General features: G+C 40.3%; 4 protein-coding genes and 1 long non-coding RNA gene across 7 annotated transcripts in view; 1 reads left to right on the forward strand and 4 right to left on the reverse strand.

Annotated features, from left to right (window-relative positions):
- Window positions 1-159: 159 nt before the first annotated feature.
- On the reverse strand, window positions 160-2,655 carry LOC118365407 (uncharacterized). The gene is made up of 3 exons (XR_004821765.2): window positions 2,559-2,655; window positions 2,060-2,177; window positions 160-349 (listed from the first exon to the last, which is right to left on the reverse strand). It is a non-coding gene; the product is annotated as an uncharacterized LOC118365407 (long non-coding RNA).
- Window positions 2,656-3,035: 380 nt separating this feature from the next.
- Window positions 3,036-3,939, forward strand: LOC118365380 (hemoglobin embryonic subunit alpha-like). The gene is made up of 3 exons (XM_035747556.2): window positions 3,036-3,270; window positions 3,375-3,582; window positions 3,724-3,939. The coding sequence occupies exons 1-3, from the start codon at window positions 3,137-3,139 to the stop codon at window positions 3,850-3,852; spliced, it is 471 nt and encodes a 156-aa protein (XP_035603449.1). The 5' UTR covers window positions 3,036-3,136; the 3' UTR covers window positions 3,853-3,939.
- Window positions 3,940-5,908: 1,969 nt separating this feature from the next.
- On the reverse strand, window positions 5,909-6,852 carry LOC118365378 (hemoglobin subunit beta-like). The gene is made up of 3 exons (XM_035747554.2): window positions 6,544-6,852; window positions 6,212-6,434; window positions 5,909-6,122 (listed from the first exon to the last, which is right to left on the reverse strand). The coding sequence occupies exons 1-3, from the start codon at window positions 6,684-6,686 to the stop codon at window positions 5,994-5,996; spliced, it is 495 nt and encodes a 164-aa protein (XP_035603447.1). The 5' UTR covers window positions 6,687-6,852; the 3' UTR covers window positions 5,909-5,993.
- Window positions 6,853-8,098: 1,246 nt separating this feature from the next.
- Window positions 8,099-9,202, reverse strand: LOC118365403 (hemoglobin embryonic subunit alpha-like). Of its 2 annotated transcripts, XM_035747578.2 has the most exons (3): window positions 8,932-9,202; window positions 8,491-8,698; window positions 8,099-8,313 (listed from the first exon to the last, which is right to left on the reverse strand). In XM_035747578.2, the coding sequence occupies exons 1-3, from the start codon at window positions 9,024-9,026 to the stop codon at window positions 8,185-8,187; spliced, it is 432 nt and encodes a 143-aa protein (XP_035603471.1). In that variant the 5' UTR covers window positions 9,027-9,202; the 3' UTR covers window positions 8,099-8,184. The 2 variants fall into 2 exon arrangements, with proteins under 2 accessions (XP_035603471.1, XP_052346962.1); XM_052491002.1 differs by lacking the exon at window positions 8,932-9,202 and having other exon boundaries at window positions 8,491-8,813.
- A 6,858-nt stretch (window positions 9,203-16,060) lies between these two features.
- kank2 (KN motif and ankyrin repeat domains 2) overlaps window positions 16,061-16,573 on the reverse strand; it is a 23,657-nt gene continuing 23,144 nt past the window's right edge. For both annotated transcript variants that reach the window (XM_035747537.2, XM_035747534.2), the window contains one exon: window positions 16,061-16,573. This exon is cut by the window's right edge and continues 1,440 nt beyond it. The gene's annotated coding sequence lies outside the window, so the exon portion shown is untranslated.

The raw sequence follows: 16,573 nt of genomic DNA on the forward strand, positions 1-16,573 counted from the left end.
AAACTATGAATTCACTATGAATCATGTAGTAACAAAAAAGTGTTAAACAAATCAAAATATATTTGAGATTTTAGATTATTCAAAGAGCCACTGTTTGCCTTGATGACAGGTTTCAACACTCTTGGCATTCTCTCAACCAGCTTCACCTGGAATGCTTTTCCAACAGTCTTGAAGGAGTTCCCACATTTGCTGAGCACTTGTTGGCTGTTTTTCCTTCACTCTGCGATCCAACTCATCCCAAACCATTTCAATTGGGTTGAGGTCGGGGGATTGTGGATGCCAAGTCATCTGATGCAACACTCCATCACTCTCCTTCTTGGTCAAATAGCCCATACACCTATCTTTGACACTGGAGTCACGAGAGAGAGATTTGGTAAAATATCAAATGCAGCAACAAATTCTTATCAACGGAATAATCAATATAAATCAAATCCAATCAAATCAAATGTTATTTGTCAAAACAGTCGTTGTTTTCTAATACACTACTGTAGGAAAATTAAGGTAGTCTATCATGTTGCCCAGGTTAACTGTTACCTGCCTCAGGTAGGTGCAATTTGCATATACAGTATCAGGCAAAAGTTTGGACAGACCAACTCATTCAAGGGTTTTTCTATATTTTCACTATTTTCTACATTGTAGAATAATAGTTAGGACATCACAACTATGAAATAACACATATTGAATCATGTAGTAACCAAAAAAGTGTTAACCAAATCAAAATATATTTGATATTTGAGATATTGGTTGAAAAACAAATGGTAGTCCCACTAAACGCAAAACAGATGGGATGGAGTATCGCTACAGAATGTTGTAGTAGCCATGCTGGTTAGGCGTGCCTTGAATTCTAAATAAATCACTGACAGTGTCATCAGCCAAGCACCCCCACACCATCACACCTCCTCCTCCATGCTTCACGGTGGGAACCACAGATGTAGAGATCATGCGTTCACCTACTCTGCGTCTCACAAAGACATGGCCAAAGGACAGGTTTCCACAGTCTAATGTCTATTGCTCGTGTTTCTTGGCCCAATCATGTCTCTTCTTCCTATTGGTCTCCTTTAGTAGTGGTTTCTTTGCAGCAATTCAACCATGAAGCTCTAATTCACGCAATGTCTTCTGAACAGTTGAGATGTCTGTTGATTTGTTTAACACTTTTTTGGTTATTACATGATTCCGTTTGTTATTTCATAGTTTTGATGTCTTCACTATTATTCTACAACTGTCACGCCCTGATCTGTTCCACCTGTCATGGTTATTGTCTCCACCCCCTCCAGGTGTTGCTTATTTTCACCAGTGTATTTATCCCTGTGTTTCCTGTCTCTCTGTGCCAGTTCATCTTGTATGTTTTCAAGTCAACCAGCGTGTTTTTCCCCCATGCTCCTGTTTTCTATTCTCTTTTTCTAGTCTTCCCGGTTTTAACCGTTGCCTGTTTTTTCTGGACTCCGTACCCACCTGCCTGACCCTCTGCTTGCCCTGACATCGAGCCTGTCTGCAACTTTGTACCTCTTGGACTCAGAATCTGGTTTTGACATTTTGCCTGTCCACGACCATTCTCTTGCCTACTCCTTTTGGATATAAATAAACTACAAAGACTCTAACCATCTGCCTCCTGTGTCTGCATCTGGGTCTCGCCTTGTGCCCTTATAACAACGTAAACAATAAAGAAAAACCCTGGAATGAGTTGGTGTGTCCAAACTTTTTACTGGTACTGTAGCTGAACGTTGGCATTCCAAATGGGTTTGAAGAGCAACGTGCTTAATGTTCGGAAAAACACCTGAATTACGCAACGGCACTATTTAAACAAGACGACTCAAGAGGACTTCAACCTTATTATAACACATCGTTGCAACACGTTAGGAAGTGTGTAGTTTAATCATTAGGCATGGTGCTGGATCCATGCAAACCCTGTAAGTAGGCCTATAATGTTTTCAATAAAAATGCAGATATAGGCTATTTTACTCGTTTCAATTGGTGACGAAATAGGCGAATCGCGTTATGCTATGGGATAGGAAACAAAAAGGGTACAACAATAATATGAACATAATAATCATTGGCTCACCTTTCCTCTATCTCTCTGGTCGAGAGAAGTGGAGGTGCCGAGGTTAGAGGAGACAGTTAGAGTAGACGGTTAGAGTAGACGGTTAGAGGAGCCTTCACAGTAGTTTCACCAGCGCCACCTTTTGAAAAGCAAGTGAGATATACTTCATTTATACATGTATCATGCAGGGTGTATTAGCTTACCCAAACAATCAATATTCTTCTTGACAAAACGTATTACTCCGATTTTGTCCACGCGCCTGACAAACGGTGACATGCCCTCTCTATAAGCTGCTACTGCGTTATCAGGATAGATATTGGTGAACAAAGCCTATGCAGGATATACTCTCATGCAAAGGACACACATATGCATTTACCTATTGTTAGGGAAATCTGAGTGACATCGCACGACGTGGTAAGGATTATAGAGGTTCAGCAGCATGTGACTTGAACAATAGACCTGGCCTATCCATAACTATTGACCTACTGAGAAAATGTATATCAATCAACCTTCAACACACCTCACCGGAAGGCGTGCGGTGTCACTGTTGCAGAGATAAGACAGCAATCTTGGCACTCAACCGTTGCCAACGAGATGTCCCTCATAATTTGTTTGGTACCACCCTTGACAAAACAGGGTGAGATTAATGAGAAATGCAGTCTATAATGACTTTGGTCATTGTAGAAGGCATATTTACTGAATTAATTAATTAATTATCCAATTAATTAATTAATGATTACATCAACGAATTAATCAATGAATGAGTCAATAAAACAAATGAACGCCTAAATAGACCAAAAATATTAATCAGACAAATTTCAAAGACCATTCCATGTGCATAAAATGTCCAGCTGACACTATTCATTATATTATAAGAAGTATAAAAGACATTGTTGCATCATGCATAATGTAGCCTTTAGATTCATAACAAGTTGAAGCATGATTCTTCCGTTTTTCAGCACTATCGTCATAAGACTTAATATACTAATGGTTATCACCAAACTCTACATTGTGTACATCCAATGACTTCCAGTTGAAGGTGGAGCTAAGCCAAAGAGATCTTTACAGACCATATAAATACTCCCAGTGTCCACTCTTATGGCACCAGTAGTATCTTACGTCATAGAAACCGCTAGAATGAGTCTCACAGCCAAGGACAAACAGATCGTGACAGCCTTTTTTGGAAAGGTGTCTGGCAAAGCAGAGGATATCGGAAATGAGGCTCTCTCTAGGTAACGACATCATTATATATTGAACTGATTGTTTTGTAACAGAGTTATGCGGTGCATATACCCACGTTAAATCATAATACATGATCACATGTTTTTATTTTCAGGACCCTGGTGGTGTACCCCCAGACCAAGACCTACTTCTCCCACTGGACGGACCTGAGCCCCGGCTCTGCTCCCGTCAAGAAGCACGGTCTGACTGTCATGGGAGGCGTCCTGGATGCCGTGACCAAGATCGACGACCTGACCGATGGTCTTCTGACGCTCAGCGAGCTGCACGCCTTCACCCTCCGTGTGGATCCCGCCAACTTCAAGGTGACTAAATAACTTACTGAATCAATAAAACGATTCACCCTTTCTCAAAGTATCAGTGGCGACCGTGTCCACACTATCTTTCGCATATGGACTATGCCTGAAGGCTTGATAATAATAACTCTATTCCCGCTACATCTACAGATCATCAACCACAACATTCTGGTGGTGCTAGCCATGATGTTCCCTGCTGACTTTACCCCTGAGGTGCACGTGTCTGTGGACAAGTTCCTCGCCAAGTTGGCCCTGGCCCTTTCCGAGAAGTATCGTTAAAAGGCGAGAAGATAAATCCTCTCGGTTTTCTGTGTTGATCATAAAAGTGCACGTGTTGTATGATATGAATCATGGAATAAAAATACCGTCATCAACAACTGTTTTATCTTGATCGTTTTTATTTAAAGGGAAAGCGGATTTTGCAATGTAATTAATTGTGTGGCGATAACAGCCAGGCTTGGCATTATGCATCAATTAAACATGACACAAAGGAACAGGTTTGGAGAGCCCTGTTATAACATGTGTATTCCAATTGCAACGTTTGCTTTTGCCCACACATGTTGTCTCAAGAACATTTTATATTTGTAATACCCTCAAACACCAAGTTAGGCATACCTAATTTCAAAATAGGCCATCATCACTGTCAATCGTGAATGAGAGTTATTCATGTTTTACCGGCGAAACTGCATCTGCATTCAAATAACTTGATAGATCTCAATCAGTTTCATGGGAATAGTCTATGCATTTCGATCTTGTCGAATGACTGTTCAGAGCAGATGGTGTTAACAGACTATTAGTCTTTTTTGTATTTTGTTTCAATCTAAGCATCTATCCTGTTGAGTTTTGGCGCACGATACTTCAAAAATATATATATTTTTTTACAAACCATTCTCAAATCTCATTATACAGATGATGAGGTGTTTTTGGTGGAACAGTAACATTAGCCTATCGGCCTATTATGCTATGCTATTATATTCGGTTCTGTTATGTAAACTAAAAAGTAATCGTTATGTGATCTTACGAGACATTGATTTAGCTTTGATCTAACGTTATTAAACGAGCACCATTGTGAGAAGTGATGATCTTCTATTAGTAGTAATAATAATAAGTGATGAGTAAGACTATTAGTCATAGGCGACAGGTCTTGATGAGTGTTATTGTACACGATTGGAGTGCCCTTCATGGTTCCAAAATGACAGCGCAAAATAAACTTTGGATTTGATTAGCTTGAACACATGGTTACAATATACCCCATTACAGAATAAAATATAACATAGGGGTAAATAATCAATTCATATCATTTATTTGCAAATATTTAATCAATAAATCAATTGATCAAATAGTGATCATAAATCATTACTATGTAGAATTGCAGGACATTCGTTTTAAAACAGCCATACAATCATGCTTTTGGTGTAGTGTATTTATGCATCTCAATAAACTATAATCTAAATGCATTATTACTTCCAACTTGGCCCAATATACATTTCAATTTCCCCAATACGAGATAGCCTACCAAGCTAGAACATTTAACCTTTATTTAACTAGGCAAGTCAGTTAATAACAAATTATTATTTTACAATGACGGCCTACCCCGGCCAAACCCTCCCCAAACGCGGACGACGCTGGGCAAATTGTGCGCCACCCTATGCCCTGCGTCTAAACCGATAGCCAATACAGGCTAAATATCTTAAGCAGGGCTACGGCAACTTGCAGGGAGGGTCAGGCTCCTGGGCTTTGTGGTGGCCACTCTGGTTTGGGTGTCCTCGGCGTTGCTGTGACCAAGTGATCACATATCGTTCTGGGTTCTAATGCGCAATAGCAGGTCGGATGGAGATTTATGAACATCAATGCAGACACAGTTAATTTAGATTTGATTTTATATACGATATAAAGCTCTTAACTTCTCATGCCTTCAACCGGCCTCCCCAGTTCACACATGTAACTAACCTACAGTTCTTCATCATTAGCCAGAGAGAGGACAGGGAAGAAACATCCATAGGCTGCTGTAGCCTACATATTTATTGGGTTCTAACGCTATTTATGGAATTTAGCCCTCATGTGTGTTGTCACAGTTCATATGTGTGAAATGTTGTTTTAGGACAATATTTGTGCTTTAGGTTGGACAGAAAATTGGGTGCTTTGGAGGCGTACCAGTTGAAATAAACTGCACAATTTATAGACTTATGTAAACCACAAAAAAAAGATCTAGTCCTATTGACGTGGACCTTTCATTTGTTTAAAATATATGTTAATGTAGGCCATACATGTTGACATACGAACACATAATGAAAGCGATGACAAATATGTTTTCGATTTAGCACTTTATTTTTCCTTCAGAATCGATACATCTGTTTTGAGACATGCAATGAAGGGCGCCGGATGCGGCTCTGTTTATGTTGACGCAGGCAACGAACGCTCTAGTAGTACTGTCTGCACAGGGAGCTCACCACGACGGCTAGGAACTTCTGGAAAGCACCCTGGACGTCAGCGGTGAAGGCAGCACCCATTCTCGCAGCAACGACAATAGTAAGGCAGTCAGCCAGCAGCTGCAAAAGAAAGGAGCAAATGGACATGTAAGAAAACGCATTCTACCACACTAAAAGTGCCTTGTGTGAAGTAGAACATTTCACTTTACCCGGAAGTTGTCTGGATCCACGCGCAGTTTCTCGGAGTGCAGCACGCTCAGCTCTGTGAAGGTGGCCTTGATGTTATCCATGTTCTTGACAGCCAAGACCATTCCTTGCAGGACCGTCTTTCCGTGAGCGGCGACCTTGGGGTTTCCCTGGATGGCAGCGGCGTTGGAGAGGTTTCCGAAGTTACCAAAATACCTCTGGGTCCAGGGGTACACGATCAGACACCTGTAAGTGAATAATGGAATTATGAGTGACTACATTAATCATATAATATGCACGAGGTTCAATGTAAATGTAGGCCTATTTTCAAGCAGGTATGAAAAAGAGCAAAGACCTGGAAAGAGCCGCGGGACCCACGTCATCGTAGTCCATCTTCCCGAAGATGCTCTGGATTGTTTGGCGCTCGAAGTCTGTCCACTGAACCATATTGACGTTTGCGTAGGTATCACTCAATATGATATGTACTGTACTGTTCATGCTACTGAAGAGACAGCTTATATACGCGTTTTGTCTCCACACCAAAAGCCAACTATTGGTTTAGCTGTTTTGAGTGGGCTGGGTTAACAATGTTTTGTAGAAATTCATTGCAGTACCACGCCAGCCCATTCATAGCATACTGTAAATTACAACGACCGAAAGGAACAAATCACCAAGACAGGGACGATAGTTCTCTTATGCTTTTTATGCTCATTCATTAATAACCATCATTATTTATTACCAATTCATATTTGAAATGATTTAAGTGGCATTGGTGGAAATGTGAACAGTTTAATGTCCTGTGACTGCCGATGTATAGACAAGTAATTCATCCTTTTGTTTTTAATAAGTAAAATTAAGAAAAGGTTCTGCCAAAAGCCGATAAAGAAAATATGTTGCCTGCCTTTTATTTGATTTCATGTAGCCCTAATAAAACATTTATTATTATTAATTTATTTTTGTAATAATTTATTTTCCTTCCATTAATCGACATTTTATGATAATAAAGCATGTTTTCATTCACAATACATGTATTTATTATTGTATTTGATTTAATAATATGACAAGTACGATATCAAGATGTGTGTGCCTATGTTTTTTCAAGCAAGTGCAAGTTTGAGCAATTATTTAAATAATGATTGTTGTATAATATTAAATGGTGCAAACTAACCTATATATTTCTAAAAATGACCTATTGTAGTTATCTCTATGCGAGCTGGGCCATTCTCATGTAAAGTTTGGGTGAGAAATCTAATCCAAGACCAGTGCTTCTGGCTTATTGATTATTAGACCAGTGCTTCTGGCTTATTGATTATTAGACCAGTGCTTCTGGCTTATTGATTATTAGACCAGTGCTTCTGGCTTATTGATTATTAGACCAGTGCTTCTGGCTTATTGATTATTTAATTAAATAATAACCTGGTCTAAATACTGGTAATGTAGTAACCCAGAAGACAAACAGTAATGACTTATATCATATAAGGATGTATGGTCATATCATTTATTTAACCTTTATTTAACCAGGTAGGCCATTTACAACGAACTAGCCAAGATAAAGAAAAGCAAAGCAGTCCGACAAAAACAACAACACAGAGTTACACATAAACAAACGTACAGTCATAATGATTGTGATGTAATAATGGTAGCCTAATAATGATAATAATGATCATAATAATGATAATGAAGGTGGTGGTTACCTATCACTATAATAATTGCTATTACTATATTACTATAAATGGCATTGTGGACCCACAGTGGAGTAGTGGAAGTTTCAACTTTGTGGATAGTGGATATATTTGTGTAATTATTTCACAATACAATAATCTAGGTCTATCAATTAAATAAATAAGTAGCTAAACATAAAAAAAAAACATATAGCCTACGATTAATCACCAAGGACAACAACGTTTCAGATTCGATCGGTAGGATTCATTTATTGCATCTTTTCATTGAAATTGGCACACTACAAAGATTGTCAAGTGGAAATATGGCTCATTGCCTAACGGTACTTCTCAGACAGAGCCAGGGCCAACTGGGCCAGAAACTTGTCCGTGGCCACGTGCACCTCAGGGGTGAAATCGTCAGGGAACATCATGGCCAGCGTCACCAGCATGTTGTGGTTGAAGATCTGGGGATGTGAAGGGAGAGCAGAAACATTATTAGAAGCATATTTCACGAGTATGTTTCTGAAGATTGAAATCCATACATTAAGCTATTACAGTATTCAAACTTCAACGGGTGCTAATGGAACAAAAGCTACTAGTGAGAAAGAAAACAAGTACATTTTTTAAAACTATTTACTAACCTTGAAGTTGGCAGGATCCACTCTCAACATGAAGGCGTGCAACTCGCTGAGCGTAAGAAGACCAGCACTAAGGTCGTCAATCTTCTCAATGGCACCCAGGACGCCTCCCATGACGGTCCCACCGTGCTTCCTGACCGGGGCAGAACCGGGGCTCAGGTCCTTCCAGTGGGAGAAATATGTCTTGGTCTGGGGGTACACCACCAGCGTCCTGGGAGGTTGAAAATATACGTCGTTTATGCGTGGCATGTTTCTCGTTGTACTATACGACCCCACTCTTTTAACTTGATATGAATTGGAAAAAGAGAGTTCCATTTACGCGCGAGTATTATTTTATCGTACGTGTATGGTAAGGAGTTTTCAACCATTCACAAGTTATTCAAAGGTCTTAAATAATTGTAGTGATCAATTACTTGTAGTAAATAATTCAATAATTGTAACTACCTGGAAAGTGCCTCGTTGCCAACATCCTCTGCCCTGTCGGCAACCTTGCCAAAAAAGGCCTTGACAATTGCCTTGTCCTTAGCGGAGAGACTCATTGTTGCTTCAACTTCTTGACTTGCTGCCAACCAACTCAATAGAGTTCACAGTTTCAGGGCTCTTTTTATGTATTGTCTGATCTGCCAAAGCACAACGCTGCTGCACAGAAACCACCTCCAAAAGAGACCCGTTGGTTATCTCTTATCATAGCGCGTCATCTTAGTTGTTTACAGCTCATGGCACACAGCCAAGTATAGATAAAATAAGTCATGGGCGCATGGCAGGGTTATTCAACCGTTATTTTCTTCTTTCTTTTCGTAGATTTCTTCTTGTTACTTTATTTTTAATGTTATGGATACCGCTGGCAAAAAAAACATAATAAACTAATTTTGAATGACATACCGACAGTAGGAAAGATGAGCATATCTTATTTTTAACGATGTCAACTTTATTTCTCAACTCCGAATATTAAGCCAAACAACACTCACTGGTCTATCTGACCTATGCTTTGAAAAAGGACCCGCTAATAGGCTAGTGCTGCAAGTGCTGCTGGCTGCTGTTAATCTTTCTTGACTTGGACATTCATTTTTGCCAACCTTTGTTTATCGAGCTAAACAGCTGCTTTTAGTGAAAATGTGTTTGGAGTTTACACTTCTTCTTCCACCTCATTCCCAAATCATGGGCATTAATATGGAGTTGGTTCCCCCTTTGCTGCTACAACAGCCTCCACTCTTCTGGGAAGGAACATTGCTGTGGGGACTTGCTTCCATTCAGACACAAGAGCATTAGTGAGGTCGGGCACTGATTTGGGCTATAAGGCCTGGCTCGAAGTTGGCATTTCAATTAATCCCATAGGTGTACCATGGGGTTGAGGTAAAGGCTCTGTGCAGGCCAGTCAAGTTCTTCCACACCAATCTCGATAAATAATTTGTGTGTGGACCTCACTTTGTGCATGGGGACAATATCATACTGAAACAGGAAAGGGCCTTCCACAAACTGTTTCCCCAATGTTGGAAGCACATAATTGTCTAGAAGGACATTGTATGTTGTAGTGCTAGGATTTCCCTTCACTGGAACTAAGGGGCCTAGCCCAAACCATGAAAAACAGCCCGAGACCATTATTCCTCCTTCACCAAACTTTACAGTTTATGCATTGGGAAAGGTAGTGTTCTCCTGGCATCTGCCAAACCCAAATTAGTCTGACGGACTGCCAGAGGGTGAAGCGTGATTCATCACTCCAGAGAATGTGTTTCCGCTGCTCCAGAGTCTGCAAGCTTTACACCACTCCAGCCGAAGCTTGGCATTGTGCATGGTGATCTTAGACTTGTATGCGGCTGCTCGGCCATGGAAACCCATTTCATGAAACTCCTGAATAGTTATTATTATTATTATTATTATTGTGCTGACATTGCTTCCAGAGGCAGTTTGGAATTCCAGATTGAGTGTTGCAAACCAAGGACAGACAATTATTTATACGTTCTGCTCTTCAGCACTCGGTGGTCCCATTCTATGAGCTTAGCAGAGCAGAAATTTGACAAACTGACGTGTTGAAAAGGTGGCATCCTATGACTGTGTTACTTTGAAAGTCACTGAGCTCTTCAGTAAGGCCATTCTACTGCCAATGTTTGAATATGGAGATTGCATGGCTGTGTGCTTGATTTCAAACACCTGTCAGCAACGAGTGTGGCTGAAATAGCCGAACCCACTAATTTGAAGGAGTGTCCACATAGTGTACTTTTGCATATACAGTATAGTGTATCATTCACCTGATCATAAGACAAGATGTGGATTTTCCCCCCGTTAACTTTACTGTGGGGGTTCTTGGGCCGCCGGTTAACCTGGCACATGGTCCCTGGGCAAGAACATTTTGAAGACCCCTGGCTCCTGGAGATATGGCGATTGAATGAAAATGGGTGAACTCCCATTGAAAAGCAGCAGACCACAAAAATTCAGAGCTGGACGCATAGTCAGTAGGGTCAAAGCCTGTGTCACAATTGAAGCTGTAAATATGAGTACTAATGGACGTGCCTAAAACAAATTAACAATGCGTTTTTCCTCATTGATTTACATCCAAGAGAATACTGCTGTTGCAAATAAATGACTAACGTTTCAATTGTTTCCTTTTCCCAACTGCTGGGCAACTGCCTCACCATTGTTCTGGCCTGCCAGATGGGGCGAGCCTTCATGCCAGACGTCCAAGCGGCCTGGCAGAAGTTCCTGACCGTGGTCGTCTCTGCGCTAGGCAGAGAGTACTACTAAAGACATGTTCTATAGTGAAATACACACACACACACACACACACATATATACAGTGGGGCAAAAAAGTATTTAGTCAGCCACCAATTGTGCAAGTTCTCCCACTTAAAAAAACGTTTTCTGTAAGTCTTCACAAGGTTTTCACACACTGTTGCTGGTATTTTGGCCCATTCCTCCATGCAGATCTCCTCTATAGCAGTGATGTTTTGGGGCTGTTGCTGGGCAACAAGGACTTTCAACTCCCTCCAAAGATTTTCTATGGGGTTGAGATCTGGAGACTGGCTAGGCCACTCCAGGACCTTGAAATGCTTCTTACGAAGCCACTCCTTGGGATCATTGCTGAAAGACCCAGCCACGTTTCATCTTCAATGCCCTTGCTGATGGAAGGAGGTTTTCACTCAAAATCTCATGATACATGGCCCCATTCATTCTTTCCTTTACACGGATCAGTCGTCCTGGTCCCTTTGCAGAAAAACAGCCCCAAAGCATGATGTTTCCACCCCCATGCTTCACAGTAGGTATGGTGTTCTTTGGATGCAACTCAGCATTCTTTGTCCTCCAAACACGACAAGTTGAGTTTTTACCAAAAAGTTATATTTTGGTTTCATCTGACCATATGACATTCTCCCAATCTTCTTCTGGATCATCCAAATGCTCTTTAGCATTCTTCAGACGGGCCTGGACTGTACTGGCTTAAGCAGGGAGACACATCTGGCACTGCATGATTTGAGTCCCTGGTGGCGTAGTGTGCTACTGATGGTAGGCTTTGTTGCTTTGGTCCCAGCTCTCTGCAGGTCATTCACTAGGTCCCCCCGTGTGGTTCTGGGGTTTTTGCTCACCGTTCATGTGATCATTTTGACCTCACGGTGTGAGATCTTGCATGGAGCCCCAGATCGAGGGAGATTATCAGTGGTCTTGTATGTCTTCCATTTCCTAATAATTGCTCCCACAGTTGATTTCTTCAAACCAAGCTGCTTACCTATTGGGGATTCAGTCTTCCCAGCCTGGTGCAGGTCTACAATTTTGTTTCTGGTGTCCTTTGACAGCTCTTTGGTCTTGGCCATAGTGGAGTTTGGAGTGTGACTGTTTGAGGTTGTGGACAGGTGTCTTTTATATACTGCTAAGTTCAAACAAGTGCCATTAATACAGGTAACGAGTGGAGGACAGAGGAGCCTCTTAAAGAAGAAGTTACAGGTCTGTGAGAGCCAGAAATCTTGCTTGTTTGTAGGTGACCAAATACTTATTTTCCACCATAATTTGCAAAAAATCCTACAATGTGATTTTCTGGATATTTCTTTCTCATTTCGTCTGTCATAGTTGAAGTGTACCTATGATGAACATTAAAGGCCTCTCTCATCTTTTTAAGTGGGAGAACTTGCACAATTGGTGGCTGACTAAATACCTTTTTTTGCCCCATTGTATATATTATTATAGAAGACATTTTGTATGGATAATATAATGTATTGTTAAGCACACATCCATGCTCTTCACTTTATTCTGTTTAATGGGGCAGTAAAATAGGAACCATTACAAAATGTAGCCAAGCCTATTTTAACTCTTATGCCGTTGGCCTAAGTGAGATTGAGAAACCTATCTTTGACGCTTTGGTCACGAGAGAGAGATTTGGTAAAATATCACATGCAGCAACAAATTCTTATCAACGGAATAACCAATATATTGATCAGTATTGTGTTATTATAGTAATTATATCAAAACAGTCGTTGTTTGCTAATACACTACCGTAGGAAAATTAAAGTAGTCTATCATGATGCCCAGGTTAACCTCAGGTAGGTGCAATTTGCATATACAGTATCAGGCAAAAGTTTGGACACACCTACTCATTCAAGGGTTTATCTATATTTGTACTATTTTCTACATTGTAGAATAATAGTGAAGACATCACAACTATGAAATAACACATATTGAATCATGTAGTAACCAAAAAAGTATTAACCAAATCAAAATATATTTGATATTTGAGATTCTTCAAAGTAGCCACCCTTGACAGCTTTGCACACGCTTGGCATTTTTTATGTAACCTTTATTTAACTAGGAAAGTAAGTAAAGAACAAATGATTATTTACAATGACGGTCTACCGGGGAACAGTGGGTTAAGTGACTTGTTCAGGGGCAGAACGACAGATCAGTGATTCGATCCAACAACCTTTCGGTTACTGGCTCGCCACTCTAACCACTACCGCATTCACTCAACCAGCTTCACCTGGAATGCTTTTCTAAAAGTCTTGAAGGACTTCCCATACATGCTTTTCCTTCACTCTGCAGTCCAACTCATCCCAATCCATCTCAATTTGGTGGAGGCCAGGTCATCTGATGCAGCACTCCATCACTCTCCTCCTTGGTAAAATAGCCCTTACACAGCCTGGAGTTGTTTTGGGTCATTGTCCTCTTGAAAAACAAATTATAGTCCCACTAAGCCCAAACCATATGGGATGGGGTATTGCTGCAGAATGCTGTGGTAGCCATGCTGGTTAAGTGTGCCTTGAATTTCAAAATGAATCACAAACAGTGTCACCAGCAAAGCACCCCCACACATCCTCCATGCTTCATGGTGGGAACCACACATTTAGAGATCATCCGTTCACCTCGTCTGCATCTCACAAAGACCAAAGGACAGATTTCCACCAGTCTAATGTCCATTGCTCATGCTTCTCGGAGCAAGCAAGTCTCTTCTTCATGTCCTTTAGTAGTGGTTTCTTTGCAGCACGTCTCCCCTGAACAGTTAATTTTGAGATGTGTCTGTTTACTTGAACTCTGTGAAGCATTTTTTTAGGCTGCAGTTTCTGAGGCTGGTAATTGTAATGAACTTATTTTCTGCAGCAAAGGTAAATCTGGGTCTTCCTTTCCTGTGGCGGTCCTCATGAGAGTCAGTTTCATCATAGCTCTTGATGGTTTTTGCGACTGCACTTTCAGAAACTTTCAAAGTTCTTGAAATGTTCCACATTGACTGACCTTCATGTCTTAAAGTAATGATGGACTGTCATTTCTCTTTGCTTGTTTGAGCTGTTCTTTCCTTCATTTGGACTTGGTCTTTTACCAAATAGGGCTATCTTCTGTATACACCCCATACCTTGTCACAACACAACTGATTGGCTCAAACACATTAAGAAGGAAAGGAATTCCACAAATTCACTTTTTACAAGGCAAACTTGTTAATTGAAATGCATTCCGGGTGACAACCACATGAAGCTGGTTGAGAGAATGCCAAGAGTGTGCAAAGCTGTCATCAAGGCCAAGGGTGGCTACTTTGAAGAATCTCAAATGAAAAATAAATGTTTATTTGTTTAACACATTTTTGGTTACTACATGATTCCATATCTGTTATTTCATAGTTTTAATGTCTTCACTAGTATTCTACAATGTTGAAAGCATTACAAATAAAGAAAAACCCTTGAATGAGTAGGTGTGTCCAAACTTTTGACAGGTAACGTGTATAGACCTATAAAACGAACACACAATTAATTACAAAGGAGTTGAATGTGAATTTCAACTTGTCGAGCAATGAGCTCATTTTTGGACGAGTTGGTGCTCTAACAAGAGGTGGGGTTCACATTGATAAGGGCATCTTTCTCTGTCTCTGCTTATCTCAAAGAAACATGCTTCAGGTTTATTACAGTGTTCTGGTTCCACCCTAGTCGCTCAGTTAGCGTGGCACTGGCATTGCACGTATGTACTTCGATTCAGATCATATTTCCGGGATAGTATGCCCTACGACACCAGAGTCACTTTCATTGTTTGACGTCAATTGGCTTTTAAAGCATATATAGGCACATTCTGAACATTTGACCTTTTTGTAAGAAAGTCATGCTGATTGCCATTATCCTGTTCGTACCATGGGCCATACGTGGGGCATTCATTGGCCATACAGTCTACATTTCATCAATGCTTTATAGTTTCACTTATTTATTTAACATTTTTGTATCACAATGAAGGTACATTTCGTAATTTCACATAACTCTTTAAAATCGACATATCAGTAGACCAGCAAATCAATCAAACAACGGGGTCAACTGTGTCAAAATGTAAAACATGATTGATTCTTCTGAGGCAAAATCTATATTCTTCGGTGACATAGCTAAATCAAGAAGAACATGTTAACAACTTACAACTTTAGTTTACAATAGGCCTATGTGTCACATACAATAGGCATACAATTGGAAATCGTAATTGAACATTTGTAATGCACGAGGTAATGATTAATAGACCAGATTCAAGTGTTTATAATGTTGATGGGATTGGCAGCAGGCGATTTGATTTTGAAGGGTTTATAGGCAGCCTAAGCATTGCGTTGCGCAGTGGATTTTGGTTATTTGCCAAAGTGGAAGTCTGCTTTTTTTGATGGTTTTGTTTTTGTTGTTTTTTTGACGGAAATTGGGGAAACAATATTTTGGTCTCCAACACAAATTCAATCTACAAGTGTCCTCTGCTGGTCTGCTGCAGACATGACAGCGTGCGCAGCGGGCCCAAGAAATATACGACTACACTAAATGCAACAGCGCGCTCTGTTGGTCAAATCATCCACAATTAGGCTACAGCTGGCTCGAGAAATGCTCTATTCAAACACCTTGCCAAACGTTAATTGCGTGCCAGGTCCTGTTCAATACCCACTGCAGAGTAGGCTAATAGCCTACATGTATTATTATGATTATTAGTTTAACGGATTAGTCTAATAGCCTACGTAAGGGCAGAGGAACATTGTCTTGGCATTTATTATAATTACAGTATCATCCACGATGTATTGAAGATTTAAAAAAGGCCTTATTCCAATCAGAGATATTGGTCCAGTTTATACTGTTACTAGAAACACACACAGAGACGATTTACGATGAAAGCTGATTTATTATTTTCTTCCAAAAACCCATAAAACCAAATGGGGAAAAATACAAACTGAGCATTTTACAGAAGGCAAAAAACGAAAACAAATGTGCGAGTAGGTAAACCTATAGTTGTGAACAAGTAATACAAATAGAAATGTATAAAAAAAGAAAGTAAAACAAACATAAAACGTTATAAAATCCAACGGCTCAGGAAATCCTATATTAAAGGGGGGACGTAAAAATATCAATCCAAATTGAGACACCAATGAGCATACAAAAGATTAAGAACACCTGCTCTTTGGATGACAGACTGACCAGGTGAATCCTGCTGAAAGCTATGATCCCTTACTGAGGTCACTTGTAAAACCACTTCAGTCAGTGTAGATGAAGGGGAGGAAGACAGGTTAAAGAAGGATTTTTAGGCCTTGAGACAATTGAGACATGGACTGTGTATGTGTGCCATTCAGAGGGTGAGGCAACTCCACATTAGGAAGGTGTCCCAAATGTTTGGTATA

Source organism: Oncorhynchus keta, chromosome 32, assembly GCF_023373465.1.
Source record: "Oncorhynchus keta strain PuntledgeMale-10-30-2019 chromosome 32, Oket_V2, whole genome shotgun sequence".
Taxonomy (NCBI): domain Eukaryota; kingdom Metazoa; phylum Chordata; class Actinopteri; order Salmoniformes; family Salmonidae; genus Oncorhynchus; species Oncorhynchus keta.

Coding starts and splice junctions, on each gene's coding strand:
- LOC118365380 (XM_035747556.2), top strand. CDS start 3,137: ATGGCACCAGTAGTATCTTACGTCATAGAAACCGCTAGAATGAGTCTC. Junction 3,271..3,374: donor GGAAATGAGGCTCTCTCTAG/GTAACGACATCA, acceptor TTTTATTTTCAG/GACCCTGGTGGTGTACCCCC. Junction 3,583..3,723: donor TGGATCCCGCCAACTTCAAG/GTGACTAAATAA, acceptor CTACATCTACAG/ATCATCAACCACAACATTCT.
- LOC118365378 (XM_035747554.2), bottom strand. CDS start 6,686: ATGAACAGTACAGTACATATCATATTGAGTGATACCTACGCAAACGTC. Junction 6,435..6,543: donor GGTCCCGCGGCTCTTTCCAG/GTCTTTGCTCTT, acceptor ATTCACTTACAG/GTGTCTGATCGTGTACCCCT. Junction 6,123..6,211: donor TGGATCCAGACAACTTCCGG/GTAAAGTGAAAT, acceptor TTTCTTTTGCAG/CTGCTGGCTGACTGCCTTAC.
- LOC118365403 (XM_052491002.1), bottom strand. CDS start 8,802: ATGGAACTCTCTTTTTCCAATTCATATCAAGTTAAAAGAGTGGGGTCG. Junction 8,314..8,490: donor TGGATCCTGCCAACTTCAAG/GTTAGTAAATAG, acceptor TCACATCCCCAG/ATCTTCAACCACAACATGCT.